Genomic DNA, 20,718 nt, shown 5'->3' with positions numbered 1-20,718 from the left:
ATGGGATAATTAATATTCCAATATCAACCTTCAGGTTTCAATACTGCCAAAAATATATACAGGCTGGCATGTACGAGAAATTGGGAAAGGGGTACATTAAAACAACATGGAACCTGCCCTATTCACATGCATGTGTCAGTAATAAAGGACAGAAAGTGTTTCTTAGTGGCAATAATTGTGCGATGTCACTAAGCGGCACACTTCTGTGTAACGGAATTAGTTTGCATGGAGCCTGTGAAGGGAACTCAAATAACCTTTCATGTCACCAGCTAGGCGCACCTGCAACAGAGATAGAACCATTCTTTCAAAGACTCTATAATGGGAGTTACATTCTAATTGTAGATCGCAGATGTTGTAGTCTTATGCCCGGGACTCCTTATCTCGTAACTACGACTGCGAAGGTCAAGTGCTGTGGACACTCATTGTTCCCCAGCTCCTTTCCAGACAGGGAGGCAAGGGCATGGCCCAACTTGAAAATTACTTCTATTCGAATAGATACTTTAAGCAGAATGAAAACAGTGCTTCTTCAGATGCCGACAAGGCTCACGTCATCAAAAGAAACGTATGATCTCCAAGTCGCAAGGACGACTGCAGAGATACATTCTTTGTTATCAACTAATTCCCCCATACATTTCGCAGAAATCCTGAACGAAATCTTAAATATTTCTGATACCAATGGGGTCTCAAAGGTATTTAAGACAGTATTTTCGATGGCATTAACACCATTCAAAGCCATACTGGGTATTTTTCCAGATTTCGTCCATTCGATTTTTGGCGGACTTCCCCTCATTTTAGGACTGATTGCAGGAATCCTATTCCTAGTCCTTATTTTTCGTTATGGCAAACCATGTCACAGACAAAACACCTGCGACAAGGGAAGAAACAATCCTAGCCATTGGATACCGGGACCGGATAACAAAAATCCTGGGACTATCCCGGCTTAGAGACCTGAACATGACTTGGTTTCTATCATTTCGACCAATGTGGCAACGATGTGTTTTACCTGTATTAAGGTGCCTGCTATGCGGAGAAGAATGCGTGTTAGACACCTGTCTGACGCTACAATCGGATGCGCCAATGGATGCAGAAACATTGTTGAGTCCAACAAAGGCTCATGCTTTGTGCTGCCCTCAACGGCTACCAATCCTGATGACGGCATTCGTGGAAGCTTCACCACTACGATTAAGGGGTAGTGAAGTTCAAGATGAAAGCAGCATCGATCAGGTACGACCTTCTGTCAGCAATCCAAATCAGAACGTCAATGGAGACAATCATGCGCACGAATGCATGGTTACACCTTTTTCCGAGTTAGTGGAACTTTCCCAGGAAGCTGTTGACAGCTTTTTCGAAAGCCTAAATGATATGATGTTCTCACCAGAGCAGAAATAGAGACTTTTGAGCAAGCTCGCACACGGCGTTCCCAACACCCTGAATTTGGCTTTCAACTTTAATAATAAAGTCACATGAACAATTTTCCCTCCAGTTCACGGACAGCAATTTTTTTCAGCAGCCCCAAAATATTTTTGCTTATTTTTCGGGACACTTATCTTCTGCTTAAAGTAAGAAACTATTCTTAAAGAACTAAAATTTCTATTTTTAGTAACTTTATAGACATTAGCTGCCCGCTGGTATGTTCATAAATATTTTATTCTGTGATGGAATGGTCTCGAACCTTTTTTCTGTATTAAGAGCCATTTCATGTGTAAATTCTCATATACTAAATAGCAATAATGTATGAAAATGCGTGATTAATTTAGCATTATTCTACAGCTTGAGTGCATATATTGCTTATGACTGCATTTTTTTTTCCGTATATTTGAAAAATTTCAAAATGCATTTATGTATTTTGGGGTGGTAAGGTATACACGATACTGTATAGTATGTTGTACTATGTTTACTATGCCTAGATTAGTAAATATGTCCATAGTTAGCGTGGAGTGGGTGTGATGTATTCCTATAGGTTCTGAATCGATCCCCCTATTCCTGACCCTATTCTGGTTAACAAACCAACAAGTTAACTAGCAGCCCATGAGGCAGCAAACCCCCATGATGCAGATACCGTTATCTGACGAAGCCACACTACGGCACAGGAACGTGTTATCTGATTAGGTCATAACGCTTGCGATCTAATTAGACAAGCGATATTCCTCCAGCCCCTGATAAGGCATACGGAGTTCTCAAAACAAATCAAACCTATGACAACCTGGGAAAAACCCTGCGGCCATTGTTTTGATTTCACCGAGAACTTCAGCAAAAGAATGTGCTAACGACCAGGTCGTATGACATCCTTATTGACGTATCTATGTCCATCCTTACGTCAATCTCGGCACCTTAAAGGTATAAATATTACCGATATTGCCCTATGCAAAGACACGCGGTGGTGACGAGACGGAGCAGCCATACTTGCCGAAGCCCAGAGCAGAGCAGACCCCGCTGGCGCAGCCCCGCCTTCCTGACGCGCTGAGAACGACACGCTGCCTTTCTCCTGCTGAGAGATCCAGCACCGGCGCTTCCGGGTTGCCCTCGCATGCAGCCTGGAATATCGAGACCAGAGAGAGAGATACCATCCCTCATTCATCCTAACTTCCAGGTACAGAACTGAATAACCCCTCACAGAGAATTCTTTAGTCAGTCACTTGGCAAAACAAACTTAACTTAAACTGTAACTTTCTATTCCCGCCCACGCATTAGGCTTAGGTCAGGTACACGGGGTAGGCGTATTTAGAAACACCAGTTGAGTACGTTTAGTCAAATGTATATGTGTATATATCTATTTTAATCATTTTAAACCTTCATATGGCTTAGAAACCATATCAATGTTTTTACAGTATTATTTTATACTTCTGCTTTTAATGTATGCACTTTACTTAACCATAAGTATTGCAATAATATCGATCCATTTCTCTTGTATGAGAAAAGAGACTGATCAATAAATAACACCTTTTATTGAACACGCCCGTCTCTTCCTTTTCTCTACAATCTGATGAGACTAAGAATGCACGTACTGACTGAGTAAAATAAATTGCCTTTTGTTCACACGACTCTCGAGAGATACTCTTGATTAGGGGAGAGCAAAGTTGTCATGTTCTATGGTTGTCAGAAACTAAATCCCTTCTTGTCTAATCAGGGAAGTTAATTCCTTCCTGAACATTCGAGAAAGTTTCTAGTGAACTCTGAGCTAAGCTGGCAAACCCAAAACTTTAAGTCTAATATCGACAGTAGTAGACCTAGTTAACGTCTGGTCTAGGCCTATACTATTGAAGGTATTATTCCAATGAGCAGAGCCTATTGGGATGATAGGAACTACACTACAACTTACCCATGCAGGAAGTAGCACACCTGCTCATTTATGAATGCTACCACTCACAGAGATAGTCATTCATCCATATGGCACTCCCAGAGTCCCTCATTCACATATACAGCCACTCATGTACCCCTTCACTTACCAATACTATCACTCACCCACCCATTAACTCACCCATTCACCTACTCACTCATCCACTAACTCACCCATACAACCTCTTACTTACTCAGTCACATACCCATACATTTAATGACACAGCCAGTCATTCATCTGCACAGCTACTAAAACAGCCAGTCATCACCCATAGAGCTATTGACATATACACTCAATCTCTCATACAGTCACTGATTCACTCGCACACTTACTCACCCAACCATACAGCCACTAAGATACCCAGTCGTACACCCACTTTCTTACAATCAACCCCCTCACTCACAAATAGTACCACTCACAGAGATAACTGTTCACCCATACTGGACTCACACAGCCACTCTCACCCATACAATTACCAAGAAACCCAGATAATGTGCCATTTAACCACTGAAACACCAAATCACTCACCCATACAGTTACAAACACATCCACTCACTCACCCAGTCACGCATATGCCTACTCATTCTCCTGTAGAGCTACTAACACAGCCAGACAATCACCCATACAGCTACTAAAATACACACTCAGTCTCTCATACAGTCAGTGAAATAGACGCTCACCCATTTATACAGGTACTCATATGCACTGAACCACCCATACAGACACTCATACTCACTCATTCACCCATATAGCCACTCATACACCCACTTAGTCACCCATACAATCATTAACACACCCAGTCAGTCTCCATGTAACCACTGGCACCCCAATCACTCACCTATGCAGACACTCACACACCCACTCACTGACCCATACACCTACCCATGCAGCATTTCATAAACGATTTGCGGCCACTTTTAAACTCACTCACTTACCTATAACACACACTCAAATACTCATTCACAAACCGATAAAGCGACTCACACATCCATTCACACAAATACATCTACTTACACACCCACTCAATCACTCATACAGTCACTCCTACATCTACTCATTCACCCATACAGCCACTCATACATCTACTCATTCACCCATGCAGCCACTCACACAGCTATTAACATACCCATACAGCCACTTACACTCACTCATTTACCAATATAACCACTCATGTACCCGCTCACTTACCCATACAAACATTCACACACTGATTCATGACCTCATGCAGTCACTGTCACACCAACTCACTCACCAACACACTCACTCACTCAAACACTTACACATCTACTTACTCACACGTTCACTCACTCACTCATTAACAAAGAAACTCATTTACTAACGTTCTTTCTTATACTTTCTTATACATACACATTAATACAGTTTATCTTTTGTTTAAACCAAGAAAGATGGTTCTAATGATAACCTTTTTTTTGTGATTTTTCTGAAATTTTAGCATTTTGAATTTGCTTTAAAAAAACTGGGAAAAGTTTAATTTAAAAACTCAAAACTGAGGATGTAAGTGTTTCTCAGCAAAAAAAATGAACACTTATGAAGTTGTGTTGCCTCCATAACTGCAGCAATCAATTGTTCCCCTACATTGCAGACGTGTTTGCAGTCCAAACAAAATGTCCTGATTCTTTAGAGCTCCTGGGACTTCTTAGGGGGATGTTGCTAGACCTCAGTAGTGTCTAGGGTCCCCTGGTGCAATGGGTGTGGTTAGATTAGGTCCATTGCTGCACGTGTAATGTCATGTATAAGTTAGCATTCGCTATGCCATTTGCCTTTAACTTCCATTTTGTGTGATGATCGAAACTAATCCTTCTTGTATTCCGAGAAATGCCCTTTAATACGTTTTGTTTCTCCAATAATGAACAGTTAGTACCAGCACATAGCTTTCCCGCAAGAGAGAGGCCCTCGCCCACCTGTCCAGTACTTTACTCATAGCACAGGGTGAAACAGCCTTAGACTGGGCCGGGTTGTGCAAGATACAGGAGCAAAAACATGTATTTATCTGTCTTTCACTGTTTAGCTACACTAGCCTGGAAAATTCCACTGTGGGCATGTCTTTGACTAACCATTTAATGTATAATGTATCCATGTTTGTGATTGTTCAGTTCCCTCTGTAGCACTCTTTCAAGACTGGACAGCTGTGACCCCGCTCTGAACATATATGAATAAACAGTTATTGGTATACATATGTTCTCCACTTTCTCAACAACTCTTTATTTGGTAAGGAAGACTGAGAGGTGGTCATGAGTGACCCGGGTGAACCTTTTGGGCCACTTCCGTCAGTGTCACAGCTGATATTGATGCATCTGCTACACTGCAGTCCCTCTGGGATTTTGCCTAGTGGTTAAAGTGGTATATCTTCAGGGGAGTCCACATACTTGTAGGGCCGCATGAATATTTAGTTGAAATACCCCTGGAGAGGGTCTAGTCACACAAAGAACAATTCACATGTCATTCTCCCAGAGGGGATGGGAAAATCTTCCCACAAGATTGATTGACACTTCACCGGGTGTTTCTCCCCTTAAGAACTGTCTTCATCAGGGAGTGGCTGCTAATCTTCTGTGCCACCAGATGCCATATTAGTTGGAAGAATTTCCCAAAAATCTGCAAAATGAATTTTAGGAAGAAATGAGCAGGTGCTGAAAAAAGAACCTCCAATAATAACACTGGAAGCGTGAAGAAAAGCAAACTGTGTGGGGACTTCCTTTCTAGAAGAATGAAATGTGTTTTGTCCATTTAAATATCTTTAGTCTGTAGTCATGTGATATTCGTGAATACCAACATACCGTTAAACACCAATGTATTTGTGATTACTGGAAATATAATAAAACAGTGTTGACCATACAATTACTTATGAAACTCTCACTTTATATGTCATATGAGTAAACTACTGATCACAAGCATTAATTACAATATATATTAATATGTTTATTAGACTTTGAAAAAACCACACCGATTTAGCGAATATCCGCAGTGGTGGAATTTACTTATTACAATTTCTTTGCGACAAATTCGTAAATATTAAATAAAACATACAAATCTTTCTGGGCACATCTGTTTCTTGATTCATAAGAAAATTATGTGGTGTTCTTGTTGCCTAATAAAATGAGTAGGACAGGAACAAGGGAACCCTACTCACGCGGAACCAGGGTAATAAACGTATTATCAAAAGAAAAAGGCTCCTGTGGACACTTAATGAAGTAATCTCAATGAATATGAGCATAATAGTAATATATTGGGTTATAGTGAAATTGGAGAGAAAAGGAATCAAATACACCTCTGATTTATTTTTTTATCAAAAATATGTAAATATTTGTTGAAATGTAAAATACTGTTACAAAGTAATACATTTGAACATATAGTTCTGAGTGAAAGGTGTCCCAGTGAAAAACGGAACCTAGAAAATTAGTGACATATATGTGAAATATACACAACGTTTCCAATGATTCATATAAACTACCATTTACATGTATATGTACAGTATACAGCGCTAGATACAGTGATCAGTGCTGGTGAACAATGGTTTGTGTATGCAACTTTGACTGCATTTCGACCCTGTGTGCAGTGTAGGGTCTCTTCAGGACCTATGATTGTAGGGACACCCGAAGGATAATGGACTCATATGGAGGGTGTGGCACTGTGCTAAGGATAAGAATGGGATACACACATGGCTCCTAGCCAGGAGCACAAGTGTGAGGTGGGTGGTGAGCAGGCTATTACATGAATGCGCACAATGTAAGGATCCACAAGTGTGGAAGATGGCAAAGTGATATCAAGAAGGGTCAAGTTCTGATTCTGAGTTGGGACTCATGTGAGTATCCCTTTCTTATCCTAAGCACAGTACCACACCCTCCACAGGAGCTGGTCAATTACCTTTCTGGTGTCCCTACGATGATAGGTCCTAAAGAGACCCTATACTGTACAGAGGGTTGAAACGCCATCAAGAATCTTTCTTGCATGATATGCCCCCACTTTTTGCTGAATGGCTGATGTACTTTGACTGAGTGTGCCCTGAGCGCCTGCCAACCAGGTACCCAGGGCCTGTGTTCCTTCCCTAAAACTGTGTTGAAATCTAAACCCAATTGGCATCCCTGGCCACAGGTCAGCCCCTGGTAAAAGGTACCCTAGATGCCCAGGGCACTGTCACCAGAGAAGACCCCAACAGGCTGCAGCACTTATTGTGCCACCCTTAGGGGACCTATACCTTGACACCCACACACTGCCTTGTCAGGCTGAGTGACTTAGTGCAGAACTAAACAGAGAGTCAACATGACACACATCGCTGTGTGCCATGCCCACAAACCCACTGCCCTAGCATACCTCAGTCACCCCTCTGGCTGGGTGCACTATGCCAGTGGTGTGGGCACAGGTGCAGAGCCCTGTGCCACTACATGACCCAGGGCTATTCCTGGCCAATGTAAGAACAGTGATGGCATTAGGGGTATATGGTGCTGGGAGGTTGTCATTACGAACTCCACAGCACCATATTGGCTACACTGAAGACTGACAATTTCAAATTCAAATTCAAAATTCCTTTATTCGGTTTCCAAATTTGAAGAAAAAAACCATAAAGTTCATAAAAATACATGGATAACAATATATTTATCACGCATCGTAAAACAGATAAAAATGTTAAAACAGTGTATAGTACAATAAAAATTTCCAATTCATCATTGTTCTTGGAGAATAACCAAGTTCTTTAAGAAGGTAAAAACTACTTTTAACCAAGGTTTACTCTGTATTAACACAAAATTTGAGAAAACAAGCAACATTTTTTGTGTATGACTCATCCTCTGCAAACTGGAAAGCTAAAAAGGCTGGACGGCAGGTGCGTAGTCCCAACATTTTTAAGATTGGCATTATCCAATTTTTTATAGGCTCAATATAAAATCTACAAAAAAGAACAATGTGTATCGAAGACCGGGGGAAAACATCATCACAAGGACATACTGGAAGACTCCTAGACCAGTCGTTAATGTGAGGAAATGACACCAGTCGATGAAAAATGTTGAGCCTGAAAAGGGTCAATAATAATTTGTTGAAGTTGCTCATCTTAAATATTAAATAGGGCTGAATGCGAAAGGTAGTCTGGACAGTTAAGATATGCTGGACTGAGCTCTTTCCAATCTCTGTATTTAGTCTTAGCTCTTCCAGGTGTGACATGCAAATCTTCTTTAAAGAGCTTTTTAATACTTCAAAGATGGTTAGGGGGGACAGATAGTATTTCTCCGAACCCAACTCATAAAAAAAGATTTTTACATAAGCAAGCCAACTAATTTTGTGTCTATTTTCAAACAAAAGACAGTCACGAAGAAGGTTTCGAGTTAATTCATTTTTTGGGGACGTCCAAACCCGATGCCATAGAAGAATTGGTTGAAGTTTAATGGTATCTGAAATATATACCGTACCCAGTTTTAAGTGGCAACAATAGGATGAAGAACTCTGGGGTAGTGCTAACAGATATCTCATGAAACTATTCTCAATTTTCAGAAGCACATCCACCTTCCCGTGACCCCAAACCCTGCTCCATAACAAGCTACACTTATAAATTTGGCTAGGAATATCTTAAGCATTTCAGGAGCTGACCTTTTGCCCAACCTTTGCACAAATGCTATCAGGGCGGTCGTCGCCCTGAGAAACAATAATTTCCTTGTCTCTATCGCCTGTTTCCATGAGGACTTATTATCAATTAGGATCCCCAAATATGGATATGTGTATGTTCTTTCCAGCTTTTTACTGTCGATGAAGATGTCCATTGTTTTCTTGGATCCCGTACCTGAGTACATTGTGAATGTTTTTTTTATATTGATTTTAAAGTCCAACCCATTTATAAAATTCCGATATCTTTCTACACTACGTTGGAGCTCCCGATTTGAAACAAGAAGAAGAAGACCTGCCGTGCAGCTGCTAACAATAGGACAACCCCTACTGACTTGGCCCCAGCCCTACAGACCTGTTGATCCTTGTACCTGCTCAATCCCGGCAACTCCTGTGGACAACAACCTTGAAAACCCCAGAGGACCTGCCTGCCTTGAACCTCACAACCAGTAGAGGGTAAGATTTCCCGACGTCAAAAGACACCCCTGTACCCGGCGCCCCATGGCCCAGTTTGTCTTAAGTCTGTCTTAAGTCTGTCTTAAGTTTGTCTTAAGTCTGTCTTAAGTCTGTCTTAAGTCAAACTTAAGACAAAATCCTAACTTTACGACTACTAAATGCCTTCTGTGAATACCAAAAGTAGTACATTTAGGATTTATTCTTAAGTTAGTTCTGTGAATCGACCCCCCTCTCTCTACACCCTCTCTCTGTCCCTCTCTGTCTCTCTATATCTATGTATTCTTTTATTTTACTTTATTCACTTTATTTGGGTTCGTAGGTCAGAAAAGTACAGTAAAAACATACAAAATTATGAAACATGAGTTTAATAAACATAATTAATTTCAATGGAATATTTAAATGTTTAAAAACACATTTCATCCATCACGATTAAAAAAAAAAAACAATACAACCAGTAGAGGCAAACTGATTCAGCACTAAAAATATTACCCGCTTCACACTAAGAATTTAGCACACTCAGCTGTAGTTTTGAGTGAACTAATTGCACAAGGTGAATACAATTACAACAATCATTTGCAATTCAGGTCTTGCAATTACACAAGTTTGGGCTATTGGCATTGTAAACAACAGAGCTTTATTTTTTTCTTTTTAAAACATAAATAAAAGGCATTGTCATTTACAATGCAAATAACTTAAACTTGTGTAAATGTGATACCAATTGCATTGCAAATGCTTATTGTAAATCCATATGTCTGGTTTTCTAGTCTTTACTGTATCTCTCTTTCAGCAAGTGCAATGTTTAATAAGACATTATATAGAGTAATATTGGATACCAATGGCCTGATTTAGAGTCTGTTAAATTGAATACTCTGCCTGCCGTATTACAAGTAACACATGATATACTGCACTCGTGATATGGTGATCGGGATACTCTGTCATACTTGTGAAAGAATATCCATCTGTCAAAGTCTAAATCAGGCTCTAAATCATAAGATTGTTCCCAAGAACCGATTATATATCCCATACACAAGCCTGACAGCCCTTTCTTTATAACTATTTATTTAATTGTATTTAATGTTATTTTCTATGGGGTTTTATTTTAAGTCACTATCTATATTATTATCTATGGGATGGTGTTACATTATCAGTGGTTAACCTCTGATGTAGAGTACGTATTGTTTTGGTTACAGTAACTTTCGAAGTGTAGTTTGTGTAAAGTAATGGTGATACTTTTGTAGATGGGTGAACATCCCTATCTAAACCCCTATCTAACCCTCCTTTAACTCTTTCATACACCTCCCTTTTCCCTTCCCTTTAGCAGCTAGTATTCACCAATCATGGCAGCTCCTCCTTGTCATTCCCATACTTGCAACTCAAATGTATACTTATGTGTGTGGAAACTCCATAGCAGGGAGGAGATGTCTCCACAAACAATGATACTACAGAAGCATTTTGTGAATATGCCCCTGATTTTTTACTTAGATTTGGTATCTTATAAATCCACCTTTAATTTGATATGGCTGCCTTCGTACAATGATAAAATAGGCGAAACATGTTCTAAGTTGATCCATTTTTTAATGTTCTCTTACTATTTTAAATGCTAAAATGTTGACATATCATGTTGTGTATGTCCTAATAAGCTACGGGCGGGGTGCACAAACAGATCAGTCACACATAGAGGTCGGGATTTGCGCGCCAAGTTCTTTTAAAATATCTGTAATACACCATATGTAATATAAAGCTGCATTGCAAAATTTCATGTTAAATCCGGTGTCAAAAAAGCTGGCCTAATGTATATTAAATAGGTAGGGCACTTTTTGTGACTCCCAGTTACTGGCTCTAAATATGAGGATAAAGGGTTACAGGGAACAGCATACCGCAGTTCACATATTTGAATTCCAAAATGGATTTTCTTTTTCAAAGCAGTCCATGTTCCTTACAGGAATCTGTGTTATTGCAACAAACAAAATCCCATTTTGGAAAATCACTTACAGGAGCAGACACCCCAACAAAATTCCTAAAGGGAAAACTGTCCAATGGAACAGCATACCTCTTCTCAATGTTTTATCACCTCTTTCCAGGATTGATTAACTTTTAAACATTTCATTACCACAATTGCAGTTACAAACCAATGATACATCTCAATGCTAATCGTAAAAAGAGAGGCAATGCACCCTTCATGGCTTCTATTTTTGATTCAGAACGAGTTAATAACCCTTTTTGCCATACAAAAAGTCTTTACCAAATCACAAAGTGTGTTTAGTACATGGCAAACCAATTATTTTGTCCATCATTTGATGCGATGCATTTCAAGAAATGGTGAGAGGCAGTGTTTCATGTTTGCTCACATGCGGGTTCAAAGATGGAAAAAAGTTTGAAGAACACCCCACACATCTCTAGTACCAACAATGAAAAAGTAGCATGAAGCTGCTGCTCACCTCTGGAAACTTTGACATAGATTTCATGAAAGTAAACCTGCTGCTCTCGGCACAACAAATGCTGGCAAGGTAAACAAAGGTAGGCATTTGCAATACATCATCAGGTGCAGAATACATACCTATTGCCCTGAAACTCACAAACCGCCTTTGCTACATGACTCCAGTCCACAGCTCCATGTTCATTTCTCCTCCACTTTTCAATCACCGCAACACACTGATCAGTGGAGCCACTAAGAACGATGTCTGAAAAATAGTCACAGGCTGGAATAACCCATTGGAAGAAAGGATAACAAGAAAGATTGATCAGCAGCTCCCCTTTCACACCACCTGGTAAGAAAAAGGTACAGAAATGTATTATTGATTACATATTTTGAAGTAAATACATTAAATTAAATTAACCTCTGGTAACCCCTTGGTAGTTTGGCACAGAGCAGTCCGGCTTAACTTCAGGGGCAATGTGTAAAGTATTATTCTAACAGTGAAACAGGGAAAACACACAACAAAGATAGCACACCGGGTTAGAAAATAGAGCTTGTTTTAATGAAGAAAACAAGACCAAAACTACAGAATACACTAAGTAAAAATTGAGTTCTGAAATGTAGTACTTAAAAGCATAAAGCGCCATCAATGGTTACATATATATATATATATATATATATATATATATATATTCACTGAAAAAACCATAGGTTTCACACAAGTTATAGTTAGGAATTAGCATTTAAAAAACCTAATAAATTCACTGAAAAAAGCCATAGGTTTCACACCAGTTATAGTTAGCTGGAAATTTTACTCGCATAAAACCATTGAAATTCCCACGTTATAGTTAGTTGGACTCACTATAACATGCGCGTGCAATGCACTGCTGATGACATCACATATTACATCACTCATGACATGGTCAGTGACATCACTCATGACATCACTGATGACACCATCCAGTGAATGTGTGTCTTTCTGAAAAATAAATATATGTTATATATGTATATGTAAAAGTTGATGCAAGAATACATGTTTAAATAAGTGTTTACTTGGATTTTTTTTTTAATTGATTGGTTAACTGGCTTATTAAGTGTATCTTAGTGAATACATATATTAGTGAGTAATCTTTAAATATTTAAATATATGTATTAGTGTTTCACTTTGTGTATAAGTGGCTGCATGGGTTGGTGAGTAGCTACATGTGTGTGTATATGGGTTATTAGATGTTTTTCTTAGTATCAGTATGAGTGTCTGTATGGTTTGGTGGGGGTATTACCTAGCACATAGATGCATGCATGACTGACTCTCTCTTTGTATGTGTTTTAAAGACAGCATATGTGCAGGACTGTATGGGTGGATGAGTGTGTATATGTGTGTGTTAGTGAGTGAATGACTGCCTCACTAGTGTCTTTATCAGTAACTACATATGTTTTAATCTAGTATATGTGAATATTGATGTATATAAGTGAGTATATGTGAGAGTAAGAGATTATAAGAGTTCCTGTTTAAATTAGTATGTGTTTCTATAAGTGATTGTTTAAGAGAGTAAGTATGTGTAAGTTTCTTTACAAGTAAATTGCTAGTGTGTGTATAGCTGTATATGCAAATAAATGGATGTTTAATAGTTTATTTGCATGTGTGAGTATGTGTCACAGTATTTTTTAGATGACTGTCGGTGTGTAACAGGATGTATAGGTGTATCACTACATATGATGAGTGAGTATATGTATGAGTGACTATATAGAACTGTTGGTGAATGAGTGGATATGTATATAGATGGTGGAATTATTGAATTGGTTGTTGTAACTGGTATGGGTATCTCAATTTTTTTGAAAATTTTAGTTTCTATTTTTGAATATGTGTTTCAAGGGTTACATTACAGTGAAAGGAGGTCTGTAACTCTGTCACAAGGATGGTGTCATCAGTGATGTCATGAGTGATGTCACTGACCATGTCATGAGTGATGTAATATGTGATGTCATCAGCAGTGCATTGCACGCGCAAGTTATAGTGAGTCCAACTAACTATAACGTGGGAATTTCAATGGTTTTATGCGAGTAAAATTTCCAGCTAACTATAACTGGTGTGAAACCTATGGCTTTTTTCAGTGAATTTAATAGGTTTTTTAAATGCTAATTCCTAACTATAACTGGTGTGAAACCTATGTTTTTTTCAGTGAATTTCAATGGTTTTATAATAGCAAATCTCTATAGGTATAAAAAGTAAACATTTTTATAACGAATTTTATATTGTATAATTATGTAATTTTTTTTTTTTTTGCCCTGGGGCGCTCCCGGGGCACGTACCGGTGAACGCACGGGTAAGCGCAATGTTACGGCGCGCAACGGGGTGCGTACCGGGGAGCGTCCCGTTAGCGCTATTCTCGCGAACGAAAACAACATCGTGACGTTTCGCATAACCGCGTGATCCATCATATGACGCACTGCGAAAGCGCACCCGGAAGCACGCGAGCATATACGATCGCGCAACGTCCTGACGCGCTTACGCTACGCACCCCCAGGCGCGCCCCGGAGCGCGAGTACGGGCGCACCCCGGGGCGCGTAGCGTCAGCGCGTCGGGTCATGTGATCTGAAAATAACACTTTTCATTGGAGCAAAACAGTTTTGGTTTTCAAATGATGAAAGCCCTGTCATGTGACCTGAAAATAACACTTCTCATTGGTTTAGGACAGTTTTTTTTGTCCAAATGGTGAAAGACCCCACCTTTTTTCCTTATTCTGACTTTGTCCTTTGACTGAGGAAGACCTGTTTCAACAATAAAGAGAATTATTTTGTACTTTCAAATGGCTACTATAGCAGCAACAGCTGGAGCATCTGCACCACCACCACCACCACCACCACCAAGAGGACCACCACAAAAGTACATTGGTGGTCAAGAAGAGGAGGAGGAGGAAGAGGAAGAGGAGGAGGGGAGAAGATGGTTGTCTGAAGACAATACCCCATACAAGCCAAGGCCACACATTGTATGGGAGTTTTTTTCAATCCCAGAGGGCAAGAAAAAAGTCAATGCGGCCGAGGTAACTTGCCTAATCTATGGCATGGAACTCTCAAGAGGCAACCCAAACAAAAAATATTCTTTTGGTCATGGCGGAGGCGGCTGCAGTGGCTGGGGTGTCGGTGTCTCAGCACCGCTTTTTCTGTCATTGCTGCAAGGGAGAGGTCAGCCCGAAGCTGCCGGATTCAGATTGCAGATGTAGTTGCTTTGGGGCGGACTTGGAGAGCTGTTTGCCCGTGGTTGTACGTGTCCCCGTGGGAGCTGCAGGAGATCGAGTGAGCGGTGGCGGCAGGAACAGCGGGACTGCGAGTCCCAGGAACTCTAAAGGCTTGTCCATCTGCCGCACCTGGAGACTCTTCCCTCTAGACCCCGCCTCCCTCCCGGGTCTTCAAAACCGCGACTCGCGGCCCCCGCTCCGCGGTAGCCACTTGTAGTTGCTTTGGGGCGTACTTGGAGAGCTGTTTGCCCGTGGTTGTACGTGTCCCCGTGGGAGCTGCAGTAGATCGAGTGAGCGGCGGCGGCAGGAACAGCGGGACTGCGAGTCCCAGGAACTCTAGCGGCTTGTCCATCTGCCGCACCTGGAGACTCTTCCCTCTAGACCCCGCCTCCCTCCCGGGTCTTCAAAACCGCGACTCGTGGCCCCCGCTCCGCGGGTGCTGCTTGTAGTTGCTTTGGGGCGGACTTGGAGAGCTCTTTGCCCGTGGTTGTACGTGTCCCCGTGGGAGCTGCAGGAGATCGAGTGAGCGGCTGTGGCAGGAACAGCAGGACTGCGAGTCCCAGGAACTCTAGCGGCTTGTCCATCTGCCGCACCTGGAGACTCTTCCCTCTAGACCCCGCCTCCATCCCGGGTGTCCCGCCCCGCTAGTAGCTATAAGATCAGTACGTGGCACGCGCATCGCGGGACGCGCGCGGGCAGGCGCCGGGCTAAGCCCGGGCAAAGGGCGGGCCGTTTGAGGCCGTCAGAGAACGGTTGAGACCGGGCCGGGCAACCCCCCTAACGCCCCATTTACCCCATTCCACATACTGACTTGTTGCCTGCCCTGAAGCTGGATGCTACATAATGGCCAGTAGGGAATCAAGAAGCAAGGCTGCTTCCGTGGTCACAGGTACTTTGGACAAATTTCTCCTTAAAGCAAATTCTGTGACTAATAAGGGTTCTTCTGTGCTTGAAAAACTTACTGAGGAGGGTGTAGAAAATTCCTGTTTATCCTCGCCAGGTTTATCAACAAATACTAGTACACCGCTATTGCTTGATGCCACCCACCTCTCCCTAATGGACAGTATTGATCAAACAATAGAGTCAGTTCTACAACAGCTAAGGACACCGTCAACCTCGCTAAGGGAAAGAGATACATCACGTATTACTAGTGATGTAGAGCTCTCACCTGCCGCAGAGCTTGTACTGTCCGGGGATCAGGGGGAGGCTCACAATTTGTTGGAGTATACGGGTTGTAGAGAGGATCTTGTAATGAAAAGGAAAAGATCTAGAAAGCCCAAAGGTGCCAAAAGGGCTAAAATTGATCCCGTAATGCCCACTCTGGAGGAAAATGTGGGCGCACCCAAGACTCTTAATATGGGAAAGGACAGGGTAATGTTAAGTGTCCCATCTATCGCATCTACACCTGTGCTTACTGAGCCATTTATTTTTGGCGGGACCACCCCTAATACCACAGAACACCTTATTGCCTCACTTACTGCTGTCTTCAAAAGCCTATTGAATCCTCTTTCCCGCAAACTGGATTCAATAGAATCGAGATTGATAGCGCTAGAAAGATTAAGTGTTGGGAATGGTGCTCAGTCCGGGACAGGAGCTAGCACAGTTGGAATACATGGGTGTGGTGCCGGAGTTTCTCATTCCCCTCCAGTCACTACGGTCCATGCTCCAACAGTATCTATAACCCCGACCGGGGAAAATAATAGCCCCAACACAGTCCCTGTGCCTCAAACTGCACCTGTACCTCCTCCCAGGCTAGTGCCCCCGATACCACCTCCTAGGAGGTCGAAGCAATCTGCTCCGGCCAGCCTACTCAGCCAGTAGAGACCATCAAACGCGCTAGCCTATAGCTCTAACCAGCTGGATAGCCCCAAAACTAGACGGAAGGCAGTTAACTTGCCCCCTGAAGCAGCAGGCTATACTGTGATATTGATGGGGGTACCAGAGTTGGCCAGTGGTGTAATGGACTCCTACGATTCCTTACGTAACAAGGTAATTAGCTGGTTAAACATCCAAAGGCCTCTACCATCCAACCTAAAAGGAGATGTTCTTATGGTGAGAAGGGTCCCATGGGTCGGGTATACCGCTAAGAAAAGTGTGGGAGATTGTATAATCGTTAGTTTTAAGAGTCCCCAGGTCGTTACTTATATTTGTAACTGGCTTGGTAACACAGGTAACACATCTATTGAATTGGTCCCGCTCTCATACTTCTATCCTAATGCACGCAATCTATCTATGAGGAGGGACGATGGCTGGACACGGGTGAGTTTTGCTGTGGATGGGTCAAGATATAGGCCCAGACACAACGCTTACCCTGCCAACTTAAATTATGCACATCCCAATAGATTCACTTGCCTTGATGAAGTGGATTGACTTCGAAGGGGTTTGCCCCTACAAAACATCGTAAGTGAATCTACAGGACAGGGAACGGGAAGCGGAGAGATTAAGATCACTACTAGAGATTTGGATTCACCTCAAGGTGGTAGCCTGAAATCTCCTAGCCCTAGGGACCATGTAGCAACTTTACCCCTGATCCAATCGGGCAGTATTTTAACACCCCAAGCCCTGTGTGCCCCTAAAATAACATCCACTGTTCAATCCACCATGGAAACACAAGAACAGTGCTCCGTATTTCCACCTACGGACACTGTACCTGAAATAACTGAGGGGTTGTCCCAAAAAACTACCATCGGAACTCTGAAGGTCCTTTCCTGGAATGTGGCGGGTATTGAAAACAAAATACACACAACAGACTGGGATCTCCTAGTAGGTACCAGTGATATCTGTGTCTTCCAGGAGACGTGGGCCAGGGAACCACTGAGCAGAGCAGGTTACGAAGTTTTTGAAATCCAGGCTAGGTGGAGTGGCAAGGGGAGACCTTCGGGGGGTTTGGCGGGTTTGGGTAGCTAGCCATATTGGGTGTATTGCGGAAAACGTACCTACGTTCTCGCAAGACATCCAGTGTGTACTTCTCAAATGGCCCAATGCTGTAAAACTGGCAATTATTAATGTATATTCTCGCCCCGTCAGTGTGGCCAAGGAATCGCCTACTCTTGAAGATCTTTCGTCTTTTTTGGGCCAATTGCCAAGTGATCTTAAGATAGTGATGGGCGGAGATTTTAATTGCCATTTTGAACCTCTGGAAGGCCTAAAGGAGGGTGCCCTTACTACTGAAGACGACTTTTGGGGCGTCCCACCTTGTTCATCTCCTCACCCCAAATCTTGGTCTCCACTTGCGGTGCAAATCATGTCCCTTACTTTAAACTATGCACTAAGGGCTTGTAATGGTCGCACTCCGTCAGACAGCCCCTCATTGTGTACCTTCAATAGGAAGGATCATGAATCGAGGCTGGATTACATCTTTGTCGACATTGGCCTATGGTCTAAGGTCCAGGACTTTAGAGTAGCTCCTAGAACAGATAGCGACCATAACGCACTTTTATTAGATCTAAAACACCCTGTTCCTGTTGCTGAGTCACTATCTACCAACCCTAGTGATGACCCAGGAAACCTGGTTCTTAGTTCTAATAGGAGAAGGGTAAAATGGGGGAAAATAATTAGTGCAGAAGAAAATATAAGAAAGATTTTTGAAATAGCACTCCCGAAGCTTATAGAAACAAATGAACTAATTAATCAGCCTAGACCCTCAGACTTTAACGAAAAACTAGGACAAATCCATGCAAACCTAGTGGGAACACTAGCCGAGGTTTTTTACCCAGTGGCAGCACCACGACGCAAGCAGACCCGAACCTCAACATGGTACAATTCTTCCTGTAAAAAGGCTAAGACAGAATTAATTGTCTCAATCAAAGGAGGCTCCGACAAGGGCACAGTCGCCAAACTTAGGCGCGAGTATAAGGAAGCTATGGCTCTGGCAAAGATGGAGTGGGACTGGAATCGCTGGCAGGACCTCTCCTCTGCATTAGAAGCCAGGGACTCGAAAAAACATTTGGTCCCTGGTAAACACTGGCACAGGAGAGGCTAAAGCTGCAGTGGAGCCTAACATTGCACCTTCTGTCTGGGAAGCTCACTATGGCAAACTATACCAAGACACTAAACAGTTCGCCTATGAAGCAGCCCCTGATGATATATCCACCCCTGCAGCTGGTTTGGAATTCACACTTGGCGAGGTGGTTAGTGCAGTAGAGAGACTGGCAATGGGGAAGGCCCCGGGATTGGATAGACTGCCCGGTGACCTATTTAGACAATACCCTGAGATCTGGGGCCCGTACCTCCTCATTCTTTTTAATGCCATCTTGGGAGGTATGGAGATCCCCTGTACTTGGCTGGGAGCGGAGATAGTGCCCATTCATAAAAAGGGTTCTCCTCTCCTCCCAGCCAACTACAGGCCGATCAGCCTCATAGATGTTCCCCAAAAACTCTTCTCTCGTCTTCTCCTGGACCATCTTCTTGATTGGATGGAGGCCAACGAAATCTTGAGTCCCCTCCAGGCTGGCTTCAGAAAAAACACATCCACCATGGACCAGATCTTCCGCCTCATCCTCCTATACTGGAAAACGGTGAGCATTGAGGGGGGAAGGCTGTACATGGTGTTCGTGGATCTGAGGTCAGCCTCTGACCTGGTCCCACGCAAAAAATTATGGGAGGTCTTAAAGGAGTTGGGTGTTCCAACCCAATTATTGCATGCCATAATCAGGCTCCATGACGGCAATTATGCACAAGTTAGGTGTGGGAGGGATGGAGCGCTGTCATCAAGGTTCCCTGTTCTCAGAGGGGTAAGGCAGGGTTGCGTCTTGGCGCCAACCCTGTTTTGCCTCTTTGTCAACGGCGTCATATCTCACCTTGACAATGTCAGAGATAATGACAGTTATCACAAATTCACAAGGAGAAAAGCTTAGATCTTCTCCTGACTGCAACTAACAACGGCACCCTAACTGATCGTTTCTTGCAATCCAAAAATTCCTATGAATTTGAAGGTTTTATGGACATTATCTTCCCCATCCTAGCCAGGAAATTGTTCATACAGTGGAGGCTTGGCACCCTGCCTATTAAAACCTTCACCAGCAAATGGCTACAGCGGGACGATAAAACCTGTCCAGGCTGCAATACTCATGAGGAGGAGGAAATCCACCTCTTCTTTTTTTGCCCTGCATACCATCGACCAAGGAAACATTGGCTGGTCCCCTTATGTAGGAACCTGGGTTTTAGGAGTCATCTGTACGCGTACAGAATATTAAAAACCAGTACTCTGCCCCATATAGTTTTTGCAGTGGCTAAATTCATCATGGGTATGTGGCAGATTAGGAAAAAATTGCTAAATGCCCAAATGCCGAAGATATGAAATTGTCTTTTCTAATTATGAATTGTCTTTTCTAACCATGAAATGTCTTTTCTAATTATGAATTGCTTCTCCTAATCTTCATCATGTCTGGAACAATTTGGTAATCATTTTTAAGTAATGTGTTTTTATAATTGTAATGCCTTTTTAATCTGGATGTTCACATGTAATATGCAATGCATCTTTTATGGTCTAAAAGACCGAAATAAAGAATTTTTGGATTGGATTGGATTGGTAATATTATCATGATTAGACATATGATCCGCAAGCATCCAAACAACTATTCTGCTGCAGAGATCAGGGAACTGGCCAGTAACCTCCCCCAGTCTTCAAGGACCACCTCCAAAAGAAAGCAACCCACTCCATCGGG

At 42.3% G+C, this 20,718-nt stretch overlaps 1 protein-coding gene across 2 annotated transcripts in view; it reads right to left on the bottom strand.

Annotated features, from left to right (window-relative positions):
• The window catches only part of LOC144752110 (nicotinamide N-methyltransferase-like), a 285,975-nt gene that overhangs the window by 56,767 nt on the left and 208,490 nt on the right, over positions 1-20,718 (bottom strand). For both annotated transcript variants that reach the window (XM_078640054.1, XM_078640053.1), the window contains exon 2: positions 11,958-12,165. In XM_078640054.1, the coding sequence (XP_078496180.1) occupies positions 11,958-12,165 (208 nt within the window). The remainder of the gene's footprint in view (positions 1-11,957; positions 12,166-20,718) is intronic.

This window comes from Lissotriton helveticus, chromosome 4_2 (assembly GCF_964261635.1).
Source record: "Lissotriton helveticus chromosome 4_2, aLisHel1.1, whole genome shotgun sequence".
Lineage (NCBI taxonomy): Eukaryota > Metazoa > Chordata > Amphibia > Caudata > Salamandridae > Lissotriton > Lissotriton helveticus.
This window is presented reverse-complemented; position numbering and strand designations above follow the sequence as displayed.